Source organism: Rosa rugosa, chromosome 3 (genome assembly GCF_958449725.1).
Source record: "Rosa rugosa chromosome 3, drRosRugo1.1, whole genome shotgun sequence".
Lineage (NCBI taxonomy): Eukaryota > Viridiplantae > Streptophyta > Magnoliopsida > Rosales > Rosaceae > Rosa > Rosa rugosa.
This window is the reverse complement of record NC_084822.1, coordinates 41,513,696-41,533,865: the sequence shown is the minus strand read 5'-3', so window position 1 is coordinate 41,533,865 and position 20,170 is coordinate 41,513,696. Positions and strand designations below refer to the sequence as shown.

The following is a 20,170-nucleotide window of genomic DNA, read 5'->3' as shown; positions in this document are numbered from 1 at the left end:
CATCAAAAGGAAAAAAAAAAGAAAGAGGAACACACTAATTTGGCAGTCTCTCTGAACATTAGTGAATGTATGGATAGTGTAATATACAAATCACCACCTTGGAACATTAAAAAAACAAGCAAAATTTGCATTACTTCAAAGACAATCAATGAAGAAGGTAAAGAAAAGACACCAACAGCATTGTCATGGCTTAGCAGTCCACCCCACATTGTTTAAGAATTGGTCCAGTTTGCTTAGCCAAGAAGGGATCAATTCTTACCCAAACCAATGAGAAGATGGAGGCAAGAAGAACTGACCAAAGTACCACAATAGTGGGAGTCCTGTTTTGCCTTCCCATCAAACCTTTGAGGAAAGGGTATAGATGAACAATGACCCAGAAGGCAAAGAAGAGCTTTCCGAACAACGGACCCCATGAGCCGTAGCCATTGTTAATGGCATCAGAAACTCCAGCAACTACTCCCACCATGTTCAAGATGATAAGGGTCGTTGGTGGTATGAGTAGTGTAGTCCATTTGAACAGGTAGAGTTCCCCAAACTCAGCATCTTCTGCTGCTTTTGATGTGACTGTAAAGTTGGTGTCAACTCCAGCAAGGACTTTGAGGAGGCCTTGGAAGACTGCAAACAGATGTGCAGAGACACCACCGATCACCCAAAACTGCTCATTACGCCACAAGTCTTCGATGCTAACACCGCTCCATCTGAGCTCTAACACACTGGTTGCAATGATGGAGAGGAAAAGAGCCAAGAACCATATACTGGCAAAGTTGTTCAGCTGCAAAGAATGAAATGTTGATTAGAAGAAGATATAAAGAAATTTAGTTTGGAATTTCAGTTGGCCCTTTCCAAATGATGTCCAAAAGTACTTACTGTGGGGATGATGAACTTTCCAGTCAGAAGACAAACAGCTGGAATGGTACAATAGGCAAGTAAGGGGATGGAAGTGAAAGGATAGACTATGGTGTTGATGTAAGCAAGTCTCTCCAGCAATTTCAGCTTTCCTCCCCAGGCATACCATAAGGGACAATGACGACTGAGGAAGATTTCGACAGAACCAAGCGCCCATCTCAGAACTTGGTGCAGCCGATCTGACAAATTGATAGGAGCAGATCCCTTGAAAGCTGGTCTTTTTGGCACACAGTAGACTGACTTCCATCCTCTACAATGCATTTTGAAGCCAGTCAAAATATCTTCTGTAACTGAACCATAAATCCAACCAATCTGCAAAGAGAGACCAAGAATTAATCATTTTAGTTTCTGTAGTCTCCACATGAAGTATTTTGAATCTGCAAATATAGAGAAAAGTTCATCATAATGATAGTCACCTCTTTTCCCCATTCAGTTTTTTCTTCATAGCCACAACTTATAACATGAATGGCCTCCTTAACAAGTGCTGTGCTATTAATCCCTTCAGGAAGCCCACCATTTTCCATGAGAGTGGAAGCAATGAAAACCGGGGATTGTCCAAATCGTTTCTCGAAGTTTTTCTGTGACATGAGAGATGATTTCTCCAACTCATCATAACCTTCAAACCCTTCTTCAATCTCTTCAAGATCAAACATTGGTCCCCTCCCTTTCCTCACATAGTTCTTGCCCATCATTTTCTTCTTCTTCTTCGAGTAAAGTCCCCCAAGAAGACTTCTTACTCCACCCTTCTTAGACTTGGACTTCTTCGAACCCCCACGACAGCATCCACAGCAGCACCATGAAGGCCAGCAGTCACATGTCATCTTAGGTTGCTTTTCTGACACTGGCGGATCATAGCCATACAATGCCGGCCTGTTGAAGACACATCCTGTGCCAACATATACCGGTCCTTGAATCCCATCTAGGCCTTTCATGTTGATCTATAACCAAAAGACAGTCAAAGCATTGAGCTAAATTTTTACAGGCAGAGAATTATGTATTATAATAAAGGATGTCAATTTTAAATTAAAGCTCTAGTGTTACTTACATCAAAGAACACAATATTCCGATTAGCATATCTGTCATGAAGATCGATACCATCAAACCTTTGAGGGAATTGGACATAGCAGAGCTTCTTTCCAAGCTGGGGATCCATTAGGAAGCACATAGCTTCTCTTATAGCCTTACTGTTGTTGATGTAGTGGTCACAATCCAGATTCAACATGAAAGGTGCATTAGAAAGCACTGCAGAAACTCGAACCTGTTGATCATTTCCATGTTATAAACATTGCTGAATGCACCAGTCTCACATCAATAGGACTATGCAAATTAAATCTACTCAAACTCACCATAGCATTCATGGCACCAGCTTTCTTGTGATGTTGATATCCAGGACGTTTCTCACGTGAAACATACACAAGACGTGGCAGTTCCTTACCATCCACATCCAGTGCTCCTTCACTTCCCAGATAAACCTGCAAAGCAAGCAAAATGCTCGGTGACTCAACTGGTGAAAGCATTTCGTATGCAATTTTCCCTCTTTCTCTACTAATAAAGCTAAAACCAACTTAAAAACCACTTTGGACAATGTATGGATATACTGGGGAAAAAAGAGACAACAGGCATAACATAGTTATACCTGAATCATTCCGGGATGATCACGAGTGTTGTTTCCAGGCCATGGAGTACCATCCTGCATCACCCACCCGTCTTCAGGTTTCTTCAGAGCATTTGCTACCATTGCATTAATCCTCACTTTGAATTCTTCATACTCTCTCTGCAGTACCACACACAAAAAAATTCTTTTATATTAGACCTTATATATTTGTTGTGAAAATTTTGCAACAAAATAGTAAAAGACATAAATTAATTTCTTCTTCTCTTGTGTATTTTTGCTCACCTTCATGGCTCTGCGCTCCTTGACAAAGTTTGGATGAACCTTGTCCTTCAAGTAATCAATCTTCTGAGAGAAATAGAACTCAGGAGCCCTTGGCTCAATGGTGTGCTTTTTGCAAAATGGCACCCATCTTCTTGCAAACTCAGCAGTCTCAGCTAGTGCATCAAAGAGGAGCATTGAAGCACCATCATCCGAAACATAACAGCACACCTTGTCAACCGGGTAGTCAACAGATAAAATGGATAAAACTGTGTTTGCAGTAATGATTGGAGGCTCCTTGAGAGGGTCCACTGAACTCACATAGACATCAACTGGAGCTAGGGTGTTAGGCTCACCCTCACGCTCAAACCTCAAGGATAGGCGGTCCAAGTAAGTTTCCCGGTTGATGGGTTGCCATTTAGGGAACTGGTCAAGTATCCATGAGAGTGCAAACCATATCTCACAAATCACAGATATGAGCCACAAGGGAAAAGCATCATAGGCTGGAGTTAAGATACGGAAATGGAAAAAGAAGGCCAGAATCACAAGCCGGATGACAATGACTATGCGGTAAGGGCTGATTTTACTCGAGGGGATGGGGACTTTTCGCCATAGTGGTTGCCGAGCTTCAGCCATTCTGCAAGAAAAGTTGACACTTGAACAGATGAGGAACTACTACTACATCACTCAGTCAACAAAAGTTGGTAAACAATTTCAGGAGTATAGCTAAAGTTTACAAAATGAACTTACAGGAAATCATCTTCTAGGCCTTGATCATCATCATTTCCATCATCCTTGTTCACCAAGCCTCTCTTTTCTTGCCTCACTTTCCACTTCTCCACTCTTTCTTTCCACTCTGCACTACCCAAAACCTCTTTGTCTCCTTCAAAATCCTTAACTACAGAACCCAACAATACACAATTAAGATAAACAATTTCCTTAAAGAATCAAGTCCCTTATAATTATAGTAAAATATAACTTTTATTCTGATTTAGCTATATCCTTACCACTTCCTTGAACAGAGAAAGGTTGATTATTGGTTTGCCATTTCTGTTGATTATGGTCTCCATTCTCCTGCAAAAGTCACCAAATGATCACTTTGGCACCTTAAGATCTCTCCTACTGCTCAAAATGAACTATAATATCTTTGAAAACAACAACTAGACGAGATTAATTACCGAAGGAATATCAATGGCATGATTTTTCTCATCAGCAGAGTCATGATCATTGTGATTCTTAACAATCTGAAATTCCTCATCAAAATCATCTGCATCAAAATCTTCGTCGTCTCCAGCAACTCTAGGACAACCTACAAGTTACATGATTGAAGTCCAAGGCAACATGTCATTAGATAGAATCATAAGAAAATCAAAGAGAGGTGATTTACTCATGAGATCTATTTGTACACTGTACCTTTGTGACGCTTATAGCGAGTGTTGCACTGAGGGCAACACTGGGTGCCTTCACTCCTCTCATAATCATAACAAGGCCTACAAACTGGGAAGCCACACACATGACATGCCACGAACAACTCCCCATCTTCTTTGTATCCTATATCATCTCCACAAACTCTGCACACTTTCGGCACTGACTGCCGTGTTGGATGCCGGTTCTGCATCAACAGTAACAAGTTAACATTAACTGATACAAATGATTATCAAGAAGGCTCAGGATAGGCTATAGTAGTAGTAGTACCTCTTCAGAGGCGCGCAACACATGGAGTTCGTCTTCGCCTTGGTTGTGAGAACCAGTATACAAGCCTCCCATGGAGTTTGAGGCCATGGCACGCAATGCAACCAAACCTAAGGAGATGTTGCTGATCCAAAGATGGATGGTGAGAGAGGAGGACAGGGAAGGAGGGCATTATATTGAAATGTTTGGGGGTTGTAAAAGAATAATATTGTAGTGTGAGTGTGTTGTCTCTACCTACTGTGAGTTGGGAAGTCATAGGTTTGAGTCCAAGAGACGTTATTCATGAAACTACAGGAGAGAGAGAAAGAGTCTTTGGGTTTGCTTTCTTTGTTTGCTTGGTATGTTAAAGATCTCCATGGCTAGTTAGCTTAGAATCAAAGGTGTCTCTGAAGTAGACACCAAACTTCTTCTTATAAAAAAAACAGATTCAGACACCTTCTCCATGTGTCACGTACCCAACTTATTAATCCTTACTGTGCTAGAAAGGTAACTTGTCATTCTTCTCTGATTTATGACACAAATCTAACCACAAATTCATAAGGATTCTACCATTCTCATAATTCTTCAACGGTTTATAAGCGTAGAAATGTGCTTCACTCATTAGCCACCTTTATATGGTGTGGAGTAATCAAGTGTATCATCTTATGAGATATTACATATTTACATAGTAATTACGTGAATAGCAACATAAGGAACATAATATATCACTCCCCTTTGGAATTCCACTTAACGATAGAAGTAATGAATGCATTTAGTGTTCCCTTGTTAAAATCTTGCCGAGTTTAACAATAGAACGCAGAACGCTATTAGAAACGAGGTTCAACTGTATTAGGATCAAAACTTGACTAATTAGCTTTAAACCATCAGCAAGACAGAACAGACTGCATTCGCATTATTCAATGCCGACGTAAATATTATAATATAAAGATCAGAAGAAAAAAGAAAAAAGACTAGAAAAGCTCTTTTTCGCAACCAAGACTATCTTAAAATTTAAAACCTTCTATAATCAAGAATGATTGTCAGTCTAACACTGGTTTAACAGATGATACGCTTATTCTTTGATTTTGGGACGCTTAGGAGGTTGGGAACTGGACATACAAACATCCGGCTCACAATCCTTGGGAGCCTCAGTTTCAGGTGACTTTTGCTTCCCTATCCGCTCCTCAGCACATTCTACTGATGCAACTTTGGATTTGACAGCATCAGCTTCAGTCTCACCATGCTCCACCTTGGAGGGCTCCAATTCACTTTTATCAGGAGAAACTTGCATTGCCTCTGAAGGCTGAGCAGACGGATCGTCCAAACTGGATGATGAAGCATTCAGCTTGTCACCACCTGACTTGCATTGCTTTTCAAACATCATTTGAAGGTACTTCCCTTGTTCTTCAATTCGTAACTGTAGATTTCTTTGAATCTGCAGAGAAGGGAGAGTTGCAAAAATCACACTGCAAATTTACCCAGAGAGAAACCCAGGAAAGCTCAACACTAAACAATAAGACAAATGGATACCGGGAAGGGGAAGTAGCATTACTATATCCAAGTGAAATATTAGGGATCATACACATAAGTTGACATGAACATCCTTTTTTTTTTTTTTTTCCAAAGGAGCAAATTCATACCTCAAGCTGTTCATGCAGCCGCTTCTGAACTTCCATCTGCAGTCGCAGAGCTTCAGTGATCTCGATACCCCTATTAACCGAAATAAGAAAACAATGGATAAGTATAGAAAAAAAAAATGAAACGTGATAAGACCCTAATCATGTCTTAATTACATTCATATTGCTTGTTACACTTGAGCAATTGAGGCAGACGTTAGGCCTCTTTTCAGATCTACTTCCATCCCTCCACCAACTGACTGCTCTTAGTGAGTGAACACTGAACAGCCACTTAAAAGCAACCTTTAACTCATAGCCCTAAAGCTTTCAAAACTTTTATGTTACGCTAGTATTCACAGTAGAATGAGGAAGAACCTCAGGTTATGCAATATTAAGACTTCTAGAAAGCAATGACTCACTAGTGTAATCAGACAAACAACCTACCCCCCAAGCTAATAACAATAACTGGATAACCACAAGGGGTTCATCAGCTGTTGCAATGAATTCAGATTGAAGTGGTTCTTCAGAAACTTACGTTTTCAAGTCTAGAGATGTCATTTCTTCGAGAGGAGTCAATTTTTTCTCCAAGGATCCTACAGAAAAACGTTGACAACAACATACGATGTTAAATGAGGTCAATATACAAATGCCCACTATAATTGAATAAAGCATCAAACTCCAGGAAACAGAAACAAGCATTTCAGCATAAATATGGTAGTGGTGAATGGATTTATATAAAAACCGAAGTAAATAAGATGATAAAGAGAGACTAATGAGAAAATTCTAGCAATACATAACATGCTCAGAAAAATGGGCAATTTGATAAGATAGCCCAGTCCATAAAGAAAGAGAAAAATGAACTAGTCCATAAAGGACAACAAAAAAGTCAGAAAGTCAGAGAACTTTGTTATTAACAAGAAACATAGAAGTATTTGTCATTAACAAGAAACATAGAAGAATTTGTCATTAACAAGGAGTCTTTGTTATTTTGTATCCGATTGCTACTACTTGCTGCTTGTTTATGTGATCTCTTTACCTCTGCTCCAAACTACAAATATTATACAAAAGGTTTCATCGACATAACACATAGACAATTAAATAAGAATCAATATCCAAAACAGTCAAAACTTAAAAGTTCAAATATGATCAGAGAAACACAAACATTATGAGAAACAGACACAATCATGCCTACGTAAATACACGCTAAAAAATTATCTTTTAATGCATAAGATATACATAATATGAAACAGAATTTAGATATAAATGCATGAATGTACATTACACAAAGTCAATTACTATATACCTTCTGATGACTCTGGTCTGTATCTAGCGGTCCTATATTTCTGCAATTCAAATATCTCCAATTAAAACAAAGTTCCTTCTTACAAAAATGCATAATCAGAAAGATTTTCTGTGAGAACAATGTTAAGGTGAAATAAGCTTGTTTACCTGCAAGTGACTTTTCACATGATAGATAGTCAAGCCTTCCACTTTCATGAGCTTCAGCACACCCTTAGGAGTTGCTCCTGTAACAAGTGAAACTTTAACTGGGGCAGAATATCTAATCTTGGGCTAATAATTAGTGAAGCCAAAAAAGTACTCACTTTCACTACCACCGAGTTGGTTAACAGCTTCTACAAAAGCTTCATGAAGTTCTGGTGTCCAACGCATACGCGGCTTCGCTGCGGCACTGTTAGCCGAGGAAGGAGTAGTAACAGCAATGATATCCTCAGATTGAACAGGAAGGATTTCTCTAGATGGAGGTTGCTGAGAAACTTGGGACTGCTGAGCTGAAAAATTCAAAGATGGTTTGGGAACCTGGTATGTCATCTGAAATAACAAAATCAGATCCAAATTGGTTTTTCTGCCACGCATTATTCACTTCAAATTTTCATACATCTATTGAACAGCAATATGAGACAGTCTTAACCTTTGGTTCCAGATCTGTAACATTGTTGTCAACAAGAAGGTCACTCCAGTTAGAAGTCAAAGCATCATCATCGGTAATTAGCTGGTTTGCCCACTCCTGCCAATCATTTTGCTTACTTATATCTTCAGCAGCCAGAATGCCACTACAACTACTGCTCTCTATTTGACTATTCTCAACAGGGGTATTTACAGGAAAATCAAGGAACCCTGGCAGAGAATCTGTACCCCAGGAACCATTGTTTTCTTTGGAATAGGCACAAGATGCTGTAGATTGAAAAACTCCTGAAGGAGAAGAATGTGGTAATGGCATAGACACAGAACTTGAGGACTGTGAAATGAAAGGATTATTTCTTGACTGCTTCTCACGAGGTGAAACAGATGAGTAGTGAAGATCTGTAGAGAATCTTGATGGTGATGAAAATATGTGACCAACTACGCCACTGTTAGATGTTAAGTGACCTGCTTGTGCCACAGGCCTTTCCATCGAAACCTGCTGTGTGTCTTGCAACTTGGGATACGTCTCCTCCGATGAGGGTTGAAGGACTGGTAAAGATGAAGATAGTGCTCCAGACACTCCCATGTGACTAAGCTGCTTTGCAGCTGATCTCCGAATGGCAGGGCGTGCCTCCATCGATAGTTCTAAATCAGTAAACAGAGCAAATCAGAAAACTGAACATCAGTCGATTAGTCATTACTAATTAGCTACTAGCTAAGCTTGTGATAGTGGTAACACTGACCAACTCAAAACCTACAGAAAGCGCCCTGTTTTCTTGTTCTTATCGCTGAACCACAGAAACCAATCATCAATTTCACCTGTGAATAATCAATAAAAGCAAGTCAACACCAAAACAAACCATAACAACATAATATCATTTCAAGGCCGCAAAATGATAAAATTCCCCCATAACCTTAAAAAAAAAAAAAAAAAAAAAAATTGACATACAGAACGCACACGCATGCCTCTACAATTACATCACATTTCCCAGACTCAATGCCAAAGCCTGTACTCAATCATCCCTAAAACTACAAGTCCGGCAGAAAAACCTTATTATCACACGAGAACTTGTCCAAGAAAAAAAAAAAAAAAAAAAAAAACCAACGGTTTCTCTTCATCTTAATTCCGAACCAGTTCACGAGTAAGTTGTGCTGGTACATAACACAATCACATGTTCACATTCTGGATTAGCCAACATAATCTTAAAACCCGTAGCTACAAATTTTCCGAATAAAATTTCAGACTTCTTACCTCCCAAAGGCGGCCACATATGTATCCTAAAGCTATAGTTCAGCTATATTCCTATATCCTATATTGTCCTCTCTATTCTCAACCCAAAACAGTCGCATATGAACTGAAAAGCAGCTCGAAGAATCAGAATTTCATGAAGAAAAAAATTAAATAATTTAACAAAGAAAAAGCATTAAGCTCCACCATGCAAAAACAGTAGCTACATGCCAAACCAAAAAAAAAAAAAAACACATTATCCATCACCAAAACGATAGGAGCACCAATTCAATCCAGACCTAATAAAATCCCAATTCAATCGAATTTCCAATTGAGAATCGCAATAATGAGCAGAATGATCAAAAAAATGGGAAATTGAAATTGAAATTCGTACCTAAGAAGTTGAGAGCGAGCAGCACCCAAAAAAGCGAACACGAACCAGAAAAAGGCGCAGAAGAATCGAATCGAATCGTAAACCAAGCGAGAGTTGGGGACGGAGAGAGAGAGAGAGAGAGAGAGAGATATGTCTACGCTAACAGGCGGGTGTTTTTGAATTCCGTCACCGGCGAGAGAGAGAGAGAGAGAGAGAGACGATGACGAGTGCGTGCCACCTCTTTGGGCCTTTTTGGGGATCTCTCTGCGCATTATAAGAAAACAGTGGATTTACTCCACGCGCCCAGTGGGGCGTGCGGGCCACTCTCCCTCGAATATGTGGCGGGGCCCACAGCTGGCGGCTAGTGATTGGGTGTGCTGTGGAAGTATGTGAAGGGGTGCACGTGGGGCAAGGTTTTCAGTGTGTGTGTGTGTATATATGATCATTTATTATAGAAAATCTTTTTTGTTTTTTGGGGAAATTATTGAAATGGTCTTTGGTGTTGCCCAAAAGACCACCGTGTCGAGTGTCGACATTTTCTTTTTGGGTCTCTCTTGGGTCTTTCCTCCTCGGACACAAAGTATGGTCCATTGGATTTGTAGTGGCTGTTACGTGTAACAAACCCAGACACATCATGACAACATGGAACAAAATATAAGTTCTTATTTAAAAATTAAATTTAATGCTTGAAACAAGAAATTAACGCGGATCATAGCTCAATACCCGTTTGACACTTAACTAACTATGTTTTCAAAAATATCACTTAACTCACTCACTTTTAAATTTGTCTTTCACTGAACTCACTGTCATTAAATTTACCGTTAGAAGTTGTTAAAGTTGCCAGTATATTTGTCAAAAAACACTAAAAAGTACATCTTTGTTTTCCACTACAAGGCCAAGAATACATTATAGTTAAGGTGCTTTAGTATAAAAATGCCAAGAATGCATTTTAGTTAAGGTGTCTTAAGATAAAAATACCAAGAATGCATTATATCTTAAATTTACACGTAATTTATTTGATTAACAATTAACCTGATAAACATTATTATATCATTCAATAAAATCATCCGAGGTAATGTTGAGGATCCCAACTAGACCGGGACCTCTGCCCATTTTCAAAACAATATAACAAAATTTTTTGTGCAGAGTAATATACTCCAATATAAGGCCAAGAATACATTATAGATATCGTATATGGTTAGAATTTTTCCAGTAGACCTACCGTATTTTGAAACAAGACATATATTCCGGAGCTTTTCACATGTAAACCTACTCATTTGGATCCATGGTGAAAGCGCCACAAATGTGTCCTCCTGGATATTGCTAAGCAATATCCCTAACGTTTATATTTTATTCATAGGTAGCGTCCAACTCGATTTTGTAACCTCAACAAAAGAAAACTAAGAACTAACTCTGTCTTGGTAAAGCCTTTTGCTTGGCATGAAAGCTTGTAAAGGGTGAACCGGTCTTGGCATGAAAAAGCTGTAAACGATGAGCAAATGCCTCACGCCTTCCACTACTACTGGGAATATAACTTAATTAAGTTAAGGTTTTAATGAGAAAATTCAATTTTCTTTTTCATTTTCGCTTTCTTTACCGTGTTGCAAGCAATTGCTTGATGAGGCAAAACTATGCATGCCATATTATTATGAGCCCAATTCAAACAAGTTATATCATCTGCTCTAACTTGCTCAAAACTCAAAAGAAAGGAAGCTTTTTGTTCTTTCATCTGGAAAAGAATGACAGTTTCAGAAGTTATAAATTCCTATAATTTATGCTCCTATGAGTAATTCAAAGGATTTATATATAGGGAAACAAGGTTATGACCAAGTTGTCAACTTTGCAATGCAATATGGGAGAATATACTTTGATACCCAGCAACACTGAACTGAAAAAAGAGGACATAGTCTATATGTAGCCTAATACAGCAATATGTCTGCTCATTAGCCTTGTAATTTTCCAGTAATGGACTGAAATTTCAAGCTAGACATAGTACATTGAATTGGGTAGTTTGAATGTTCTTTTCGCAATGGGAAGTCCCTCGAAACTGCTCCACTGATCTCCTATTATGCCCCAAATGCGGTAACCTTCATCGACGAGTCGATGCCTTGCCTCAGACTTGTACTTCTGCACTTCCATGAATTCATCTTCAAGACCCCTGTAATGTGTTATAGGTATACATCATGAAATCTAGTCATTGTTAGTATATGTGTTCATCCTCAAAAAGAGGGATTTGAAATCTTGATTAGTAGTACGCACATACCTTAGCACAAGATTAGTCCATCCATGGTATCCAACCTTAATGAGGTTATCTACACTTGGAGATCTAAGGGTCTCCCTTCTTGAAGAGATGAGAAAGATCTTAAATCCTCTGTCTTTGATATCATGGAAGAGCTTTAGTGTGTGCTCTAGAGCTGGTGCCTTGCTCTCTTTCATCCATGTTTCCAAAGATGTTGCATTCAGTTTCTCTCCCCTAGTTTAAGTTTTCCAAAATAAAAATTAAAAATTACCTCATTCCACAGTAGAATAAGAACAGCAACCGTGTAATATCTAATCTGTAATGTTGTCTAGTCACATATTTGAGTCTAGCTAGATTGCTGGCGCACATCAATTGATCAATGAAAAACGTAATGCATTGATGGGTAATGTTCCCTTATCAAATAATGTTATGTTTGTCTCTAGATCACATGCATATTCAAATCAATAAGAATTTATTTGATTCGCAATGACGACACAACATTCTGATAACATAGTGGAATATAATCTGAAGTTTCACTTACCCAAAACCATGTTTCTTGAAATAAGGAATAGTGGAGAGGAGTGTATCATCAACATCAAAAATCCAAGCATCTTTACCATCACCCTCCAAAGTGCAACAGCAACTACTGCTCAGGTAGAGAGTGACTTCCTCCAAGGCCCTCTCTGAGTCAGCTTTGTACTGAGAAGATGTCATGTATTTCTTTATGTGCTCAACACATTCTTGAGGCACCAAATCAAACCCTCTAATGTTGTTGACCTCAACATTGATCCTCCAACTCTCACAGTACTTCTTCAAGCCATCTCCCACTACCCCATTGGTATTCTTCTTTCTCCGGTTCAAAATGCTCCAATCTGCTGCAACCACAATGAAGAGGCTTGAGATCAAAAGCAGGAATCCTATGAGTTTTCCCATTTGCAAAATGAGGGACTGAGGAAGTGGAAATGGGTGAGTCTAGACCATTTGATGAAGAATATGGGGCAAATAAAAGGGTGGCATGGGCCGTGGGGTATGAATGTTTTGGTCTTTTACTGGAGATCACATGGTTTGCAATCAAATTTGGGGATTAATGAATGTAAATGATGGACAAATGGACAAAAAGCAAAATCAAAAGGCAAATCTATGCTTCACAGCTCATGAGAATTGTTTGCTATGGTGTATGGACTATCTGATCTATGAACAATTCTTAGGTTCACCCCTTGGGGTGAAACAGCATATTCACCCTCTCTTATGATTAACGCATAATAACTTTTTAATTTTCTAATCTAACCATTCAAGTTGTATAATGTAATACAAAGATTAGTTATGTAAAAAATCAATCAAATTGAAGACCTTTTAATTATTCATTTATATGAAATACATGGACGGTTCATCATAATAGCAGTAAGTGTTGTTAGAACCGTCCATTTATTTGATTCAATTAGATAATTAAACGATTTCCGATTCGATTGATTTTTTACAGAGATGATCTTTAAATGCTAATTTAAGATATGGACCGTTGGATTATAAATTTATTACGTAAAAGTGAGTTAATCAATAATAGGGGTAAATATGCTTGTTCACCCAGGGGTGAACCTAAGAATTGTTCCTGATCTATTAAGTTGTACCCATTATCCTCATCATTTTTGGAACTTCAATATCAAATAGCATGGTCAGGCATGCACATCATACTGATGAAGTAATGGGTTTCACATATGAACACAAGTCTCACCCATACTACGTAACTAGACAGTGATTATAATGTCTCATAGAGCTTAACAACTTTCGAAGGATTTTGATGTATATTGATGAATTGGATGTTAAAATGTCGTTCACCTACTTAATGAATTATTTGCTCAGTTGAGATCAACTGTTTGTTGGATTTAATCACAAGGTGGAGAATAATAAGGTTGTTGGACTTTACTTAGTTTTTTACTATTATCTACCGTTGAATCAAAATCCAAAGATAATAAACACATCTGAGCATGAAAGTCACTAAGTAAGTGAACAAGATTCTTGAATGTGATATGTTATTCTATAAATTGCTTCTTTTTCTCATCTTTTTCTGTTCACAAAATATTAGTAGGTTCCTTTGTTGATGACTTTCTGTGAGTGGTTAAACACATTGCATTAACATAGTGATGACATGCTATGAAAGTTTGATGCAAACTATAGCAATAAACAAAAATTATACGAACCATTATGGTTTACTATAATTTTCAGTAATCCATTAGGAATGTTTGCCATGTTGAGGTTTTGATTCTTTGCCATTTTTAAAAGGAAAGGAAACACAATTTACGTCAAGTTTGTTGATGGTTTTGGATCTTCAAACACAAAAGAATCATGGAAATGAATGGTGGAGGACCCAAAACCAACCATTATGCAAAGCTGACTCATCTTTCATTCACTTTATCTTTTAGATTGTCAAAGATAGAAAGATTGAAAGAAGAACAATACTTCATCCACTCCTAAAATACTTCATCCACTCCTAAAAGAAAAATGAAGATAGGGGTATTACCATTATAAACAGAAATTTCAAGGTCAGTTTTCTCCTTCTTCTTATCAACAAAATGACCATTAAAAAGGCCATTGCAGAGACAAGAATAGGTCGACAGTGAAAATAAATTTGGCATGCTACTAACAGCCAACAATTCCTGGAAATTTAAGTTGCATGACTATACAGACTAAAGTAAACTGGAAAATATCTATACTTCTAGAAGTAAAACCTTGCGCCTTCAATGATATCTGGGAAATCATCACCGGAAGCTATGAGGTGAGACATGATCATCGAAACCATTGTCGAAGTTGAGAGAATAGCTATGAATATCATAGCTGAACTGGGCGTAGCTCTTTTGCCGCCCGAAAGCTTGTTTGCATTGTGACTTCAACTTCCGAATCAGCTGCCCCAAAAGATGAGATCCGCTGAAAAAACCAAATGATGCTCCTGTTTCAACACTACCAAGTGTGACTGCAGGCCTGGAGCTGGCAATTCTCCTCCCCAACTTCAAAAACTGCATTCTCCAAAGGCTAGAGATCCTTGAAACCTTCATTGTTAGCTCTTCTTATCCACCTTCAGCTGTGAGTTGTTTTATATAGAGATTATATGGGCAGGAGCGAAAGGCAAAAGCGTCAATTGCTAACCAAAAAAAAAAAAAAAAAACATGTAGATGAAGCTTTCAGATGTCAATTCCCACTTGCAGGCAATCTGTATGGTGTCACATTCTCATTGGTCGAAGTTGATAAACATTATTATCAGGGGTCTGATATGCTTTGCTTTGATACCATATCCAGGTCACCAAGGCCCCATTCCACAGAAAGGGATGGAAACTTGCCTCTAGTGATGCAATGTCGGTATAGAACAATAGATGATGACAAATCACTTTTGGAATGGATTGATTTCTGCGCAGTCACTTGTGTTGATGGGGGTTGTATTTTGCTTCTGTTTCGACCATAGACTTGATAGTGAACTTCCCTGGGAAGCTTGCAAGTAGAATGAGGTCCACTCCTACGTCAAAAGATCACACCGTCCATTCCCAGATAACGATAGTAACCTGTTTAATGACATTGCTGTTAGCTTTTTTATGTAGCTTTACACATGGTTGATCACGCTTTATACACAATAGGGCATAGGCCTACAAAGATCATGAGGATTTTCGAAACCGTGTTCGACACGTGTATGATGAAAACATTTTTTTATCAAAAGTGTTCGTTTTACCCGGAAAAACAGTTCTGCACTGAGAATAAACCACCTAGGCACCTAGTAAACCAGAAATGGATGAAAATCACGTTCTTGCAAGGAGGAAAGAAAATGATGTTCACCCTTTGGCAAAACAAGGCTTCCTTGTATCATATATCCTACAAAATCATGCTCCAGATAATTAAACTTGAGATATTCCAATTACAAGTTTTGGAACCAATAAAGTACTTCATGGAAAATTTCAAGTTTCAACTACTATTTCAAATTTTAACCTATATATTTAGTTATATAAAGTCCAGACTTACGTTAAAATGATTTTTCTAGCATTTATTTGAAGGGCATACTTGACTACTGGTAGTAATTATTCACACTTATGGAGGATCAAGATTCTTATCAGAAGACTGACCTGATAATTCAAAACAGTAGAGCACAACCGTCAGCTATGGGCAATTGGACGAGAGCCATAAACATGAAAAACATAAAGGCACCAAATTCTCTGAGCAAGTTCACCTGGAAATAAGTTTTGCGTTAATTATTTGCCGGGCATTTTCTTCTGATATGGTTTCTACAATGGATATAAACATTTTCGTTGAATCAGGGAATAGAGTTAGTATGGAGCTAATTCGATATACTCACAGTCAGTGTGCTCCTTCCTATTATGAGCACAGTCACAACATCTACAAAAATAAATAAATACATGTGAGCTGCTGCTGCAAGAGAATTATCTTTGTGCGACAAACATACAAACGTACAAATCGGAGAAAAGGAGTTAAAACACAAAACCTCATTGTTGAAAGATCTCCCCTGACTTGAATCTGAATTTCGCTCAAATAAAGTCTAAACAAAGGTGACCTGCAACACAATTATTGCCTTCTTAAATTGAAATGCATACAGATTGAAAACAAGTGTTAGTACATAAGTATAAACATGGAGGGAGGGTATTTTAGAATTCCATTGAGACTAAACCAGTCCACTTTCATATGCTATATCATCATCAGTCATGCGCTCGTGCTTAGAAGAATTGTATACTATTTGGTAAAGCTATTGTAATGTGCTTGGTAAGAAATAAAGGAAGGTGCTTGTTTTATGCAGATTAAATGGAGAAAAAGAATCACTCAAAACCAAATGACTCAGTTCAGGTCCTATGAGAACAAGACGACTGATTCAAAGTCCAAAGCACATCCAAGCATGGCATAGGATAGTGTTAAAATACCAGGATGGAATTGCAACGGCTCCAAGAGCTGGGCATATCTTCCATAACAGATGCACCTGGCCATCCAGCATTCCGCTCAGATACTCAAGAATGTCAGTTGCCTAGTTCCAGTACAAAAGCCAACCATGATGAGTAATGGAAGATAAAAGTATGAAGAAGTAAAGAAGAACTCACAGAACCCAAAACTGCAAAGTAGCAGACAGAGGCACTGAGAGATTTACTTGCAAGAAAAGGACACAGTATAAACAAACAAACAATGTCATGCTTTTCAAATTTTGCATGTACACACATATACTTTGCAGTCAATGACTAACCTGGCTGATTGCTTCCTGTTTAGATCTAAGAGTAGTAGATCTTCCATGAAGTAAGTTGCACACTTCGTGAAATTGCTCCAAAACAGTGCAGGAATCATAAGAAACTGACACCAAATGCTCAATTACAGAAGTCCATCTGCTTGCAATGCATCCTAGTAACATGAGCTCCTGTTTGAAGAGGGAAGAACCATTACACATAGTGCAAGTACGATCCGTTAATACATTCAGCTTTCAGAGTTAACATCAGCCATCATATGCAGCAAGACTTTATCAAGTGAAGAGATGTGATACACACAACACAATTTCTAGAAGTAAGGATACGATTTATTTCCTAGACAATGGAATTGACAACGTAATTAGGTACACCTAATACAAGAACTATATAATGCCCATGTGTGCAGTTGTGTAATAATACACTAGTCTATGGCAGCACATGACCATGAAACTAGAAAACATGTATTGCTGAAGAGAATCAAGCCTTCAAGGAATCGATAAAACTTTATTGTAATTTATTTGAGGCATTGGACTGACTTACAATTGTTTCGCACAAACCATTATCACTGCCTCCTGCTAAATCACTGAAGTTCAACCGTTGAAAAGTTTGTACCCACTGAATCTTAGGGGTAGAAAATACCATGCTGGCACCGGAGACTAATTGAACAGTTCTCTTATCAAGAAAATAAGAGAGGCTATTTGATTTCCAGCGGTTCCATGCCAGAGAACCAACCAACCAGTCTACAGTCCTGAACAAGCAGCCACAAGATATTTCAGTTCAGGCCATAGCAGTGAGATCCTGAAAAAGTGAAAAGTTAACATTTTGATTTGTCGTGTGAAGTTTTCTAGATATCTATGAAAACATTATGACTCAACTAACTGCATCCCCAGAAAAAAAGAATCAATAATGTGAGATACTATCTTCTATCACTAACAGACTAGACACTTTCAACCAAGAAAAAGAAAACAAAAGACAAGACTCTCACTTTTCAATACACAGTGTCCTACTAATACTACTCACACCAGAATATTGGGCATAGGATAGATTTTACTTCACCGGCTCAATTACTCACTCTTCTAAGATACAAATGCACACATACAGTTCCACTTACACTGGAGTATTTTCATGCTCCAGCTGCTCTTTCAATAAGTTATCATCGAACTCACTCCAACTGCTATGTCTGACACTTCGAGAAAGAACGTCTAAGCCTGACTCAACCGTTGATATCAAAGAAACCACAGACCACCTCTTCAAGAGCCCTTGAACCGCATATTTTGTCAAACCATTACCACCGCAATCTCCAAACTTTCTAGCCGACTCAATGCCTTGCTGAATTGGTGCATTCTCCAGCTTCAACTTGTTGAGATACACATTAAGAAAATCATGCTCACTTTCCGATAGCTCCTCAAGATCCATCTCCACAGTCGCCGTCAGCAAAGCTCTCAGATGCGCATCTCTCAAAGGTAAACTATGGATGAGATGCTCTAACACAAAACGCCGCGCGGTAGCAAGAGTAGCAGTTGACATATGTGCAAGGCCCTGAAGTAAAACAACTAATCTAAGCAGCTTAAACTTATAACTTTGCCATAAAAGAACTAGTTCACCCAATAAACACTAACCAAAACAACAATTTCTACAAAGCTCTAACCTTAGGGAAAGAAGCAGCAGATGTCATGTCAGAAATAGCCCCATCAAGTTCCATCACAGAGTCCACATAATCATCAGAGCTGCTAAAGCTCCCCAGAAACTAACCATACAAAGCCAAAAATCAAAACTTTGCACCAAATAAACGACAGGAATTCTGAAATACCCTTAAAATTGAAACCAAATTTGAATTGGGGGAGTAGTGAATACTCACATTTTCGAAGAAGAGGCCCCATTGGAAGGCCTTCTTGATATTCTGGGAGTCCCAGTGAGCAAGACGACCAGAGGATTGGTACCCAGAAAGCAGAATCAGAATATCGACGAACCCTTTAACCAGTTTCATGAATTCTTCCAATGAAATATCTGGGTGGCTCCAACTCATTGTCTTGTTCGCCCCGTCAAAGTTTCCACTGCGCAATTACTTGTGTTTTTTTTTTTTTTTGGAAATTCTCAAGGACTTAAAGGAAGCCGGAGATGCGTTGATGAAAAGAATGAATGGGTAAAGTGAATTGGAGGATGCAATTGAGAAGAAGGGTTGGCTATTCTGATTTTCCCGCCCTCCAGGACCTATTTTTATTTTGCCCCTTTTCAAGATTATCAGTATTAATTAAGTAAATAAAGAGAAAAAAAAAAAAGGCTTAGCATTACGCACCAGTCTAGTGGAAATCTAGCTAGACCCGGAAGTGAAAAGATTTGTGTTTGTATTTCCTAATATACATGTATGTGTATTGAAATATATAGTATATAAATTTAATACTTAGATAATAGGTAGATTCGGTATTTACTAAAATCAAACTAACTTTTTCGATAATTTTCGATTTCGGTTTTATAGATTTCGGTTACCAACAATCAATTTATCAAACCTAAAACATCATTTGGTATTCAGTCGATTCAATAACTACCAAATCAAGTGATAGCCTTAGGTTATAGTCATGTTTATTCTGCATGATGAAAATGTTAAAGCGGTAGAATTTGATGAAGACCATAATCCATAATTCGTTATGACCTTAGCATAGTCACAATTAAGACCATTGAAGCTCGAAACTCGATTTAAGCTTTACCCTAAGGTGAGTTACAGTTGATAGACTTGAACAGGACATACCAAGTTCAATCGAAACAAATCAGTCACAATGATAAGATAATTAAGCTCGCTTGGGATACAAAATCCACCCCACCCTTTTAGTAAAAATTTTAATGCACAAATTTATCACTGCATTAGTTACCTACAATCTTTTGCAGTTCTACGTGCTTGGAGAGCAAGTGTAATACCCCGAAAAATCCAAATTAAATTATGTGGATTTTTAGAAATGATTTCACGATAGTGGGAGCGAGTACGAGGCTCGGAGGAATTGTGGAATTAGTTCGAACGATTAATTTTCGAAAAACGAACGTTATTTAGGGGGTCTCAAAAAGTGACTTTTTATACATTGGGAATTTGGGAAAACTTCCTTCATGAAAGTTGTAGAGGACATTAAACCGAG

At 38.2% G+C, this 20,170-nt stretch overlaps 4 protein-coding genes across 6 annotated transcripts; all 4 read right to left on the bottom strand.

Moving 5' to 3' along the window:
* Positions 1 to 21: 21 nt before the first annotated feature.
* LOC133736641 (cellulose synthase A catalytic subunit 4 [UDP-forming]) lies at positions 22 to 4,639 on the bottom strand. The gene is made up of 12 exons (XM_062164212.1): positions 4,475 to 4,639; positions 4,193 to 4,391; positions 3,958 to 4,088; positions 3,787 to 3,853; positions 3,530 to 3,677; positions 2,804 to 3,416; positions 2,543 to 2,680; positions 2,253 to 2,378; positions 1,952 to 2,164; positions 1,323 to 1,844; positions 868 to 1,218; positions 22 to 772 (listed from the first exon to the last, which is right to left on the bottom strand). The coding sequence occupies exons 1-12, from the start codon at positions 4,559 to 4,561 to the stop codon at positions 191 to 193; spliced, it is 3,177 nt and encodes a 1,058-aa protein (XP_062020196.1). The 5' UTR covers positions 4,562 to 4,639; the 3' UTR covers positions 22 to 190.
* A 697-nt stretch (positions 4,640 to 5,336) lies between these two features.
* Positions 5,337 to 9,843, bottom strand: LOC133736642 (protein PHOSPHATE STARVATION RESPONSE 1-like). Of its 2 annotated transcripts, none has more exons than XM_062164213.1 (9): positions 9,612 to 9,843; positions 8,733 to 8,808; positions 7,997 to 8,634; positions 7,671 to 7,896; positions 7,516 to 7,592; positions 7,370 to 7,409; positions 6,602 to 6,659; positions 6,091 to 6,160; positions 5,337 to 5,885 (listed from the first exon to the last, which is right to left on the bottom strand). In XM_062164213.1, exons 3-9 carry the CDS (start codon positions 8,624 to 8,626, stop codon positions 5,523 to 5,525), a joined length of 1,464 nt encoding a protein of 487 aa, XP_062020197.1. In that variant the 5' UTR covers positions 8,627 to 8,634; positions 8,733 to 8,808; positions 9,612 to 9,843; the 3' UTR covers positions 5,337 to 5,522. The 2 variants fall into 2 exon arrangements, with proteins under 2 accessions (XP_062020197.1, XP_062020198.1); XM_062164214.1 differs by lacking the exon at positions 9,612 to 9,843 and adding an exon at positions 9,242 to 9,350.
* Positions 9,844 to 11,294: 1,451 nt separating this feature from the next.
* On the bottom strand, positions 11,295 to 12,982 carry LOC133740140 (acid phosphatase 1-like). Of its 2 annotated transcripts, none has more exons than XM_062168060.1 (3): positions 12,371 to 12,965; positions 11,854 to 12,063; positions 11,295 to 11,748 (listed from the first exon to the last, which is right to left on the bottom strand). In XM_062168060.1, the coding sequence occupies exons 1-3, from the start codon at positions 12,760 to 12,762 to the stop codon at positions 11,574 to 11,576; spliced, it is 777 nt and encodes a 258-aa protein (XP_062024044.1). In that variant the 5' UTR covers positions 12,763 to 12,965; the 3' UTR covers positions 11,295 to 11,573. The 2 variants fall into 2 exon arrangements, with proteins under 2 accessions (XP_062024044.1, XP_062024045.1); XM_062168061.1 differs by having other exon boundaries at positions 11,643 to 11,780; positions 12,371 to 12,982.
* Positions 12,983 to 14,315: 1,333 nt separating this feature from the next.
* LOC133740139 (uncharacterized) lies at positions 14,316 to 19,200 on the bottom strand. Its single transcript, XM_062168059.1, has 10 exons — positions 18,904 to 19,200; positions 18,694 to 18,792; positions 18,157 to 18,584; positions 17,586 to 17,793; positions 17,051 to 17,218; positions 16,737 to 16,837; positions 16,307 to 16,375; positions 16,160 to 16,200; positions 15,930 to 16,033; positions 14,316 to 15,377 (listed from the first exon to the last, which is right to left on the bottom strand). Exons 1-9 carry the CDS (start codon positions 19,069 to 19,071, stop codon positions 15,960 to 15,962), a joined length of 1,356 nt encoding a protein of 451 aa, XP_062024043.1. The 5' UTR covers positions 19,072 to 19,200; the 3' UTR covers positions 14,316 to 15,377; positions 15,930 to 15,959.
* Between the last annotated feature and the right edge of the window lie 970 nt (positions 19,201 to 20,170).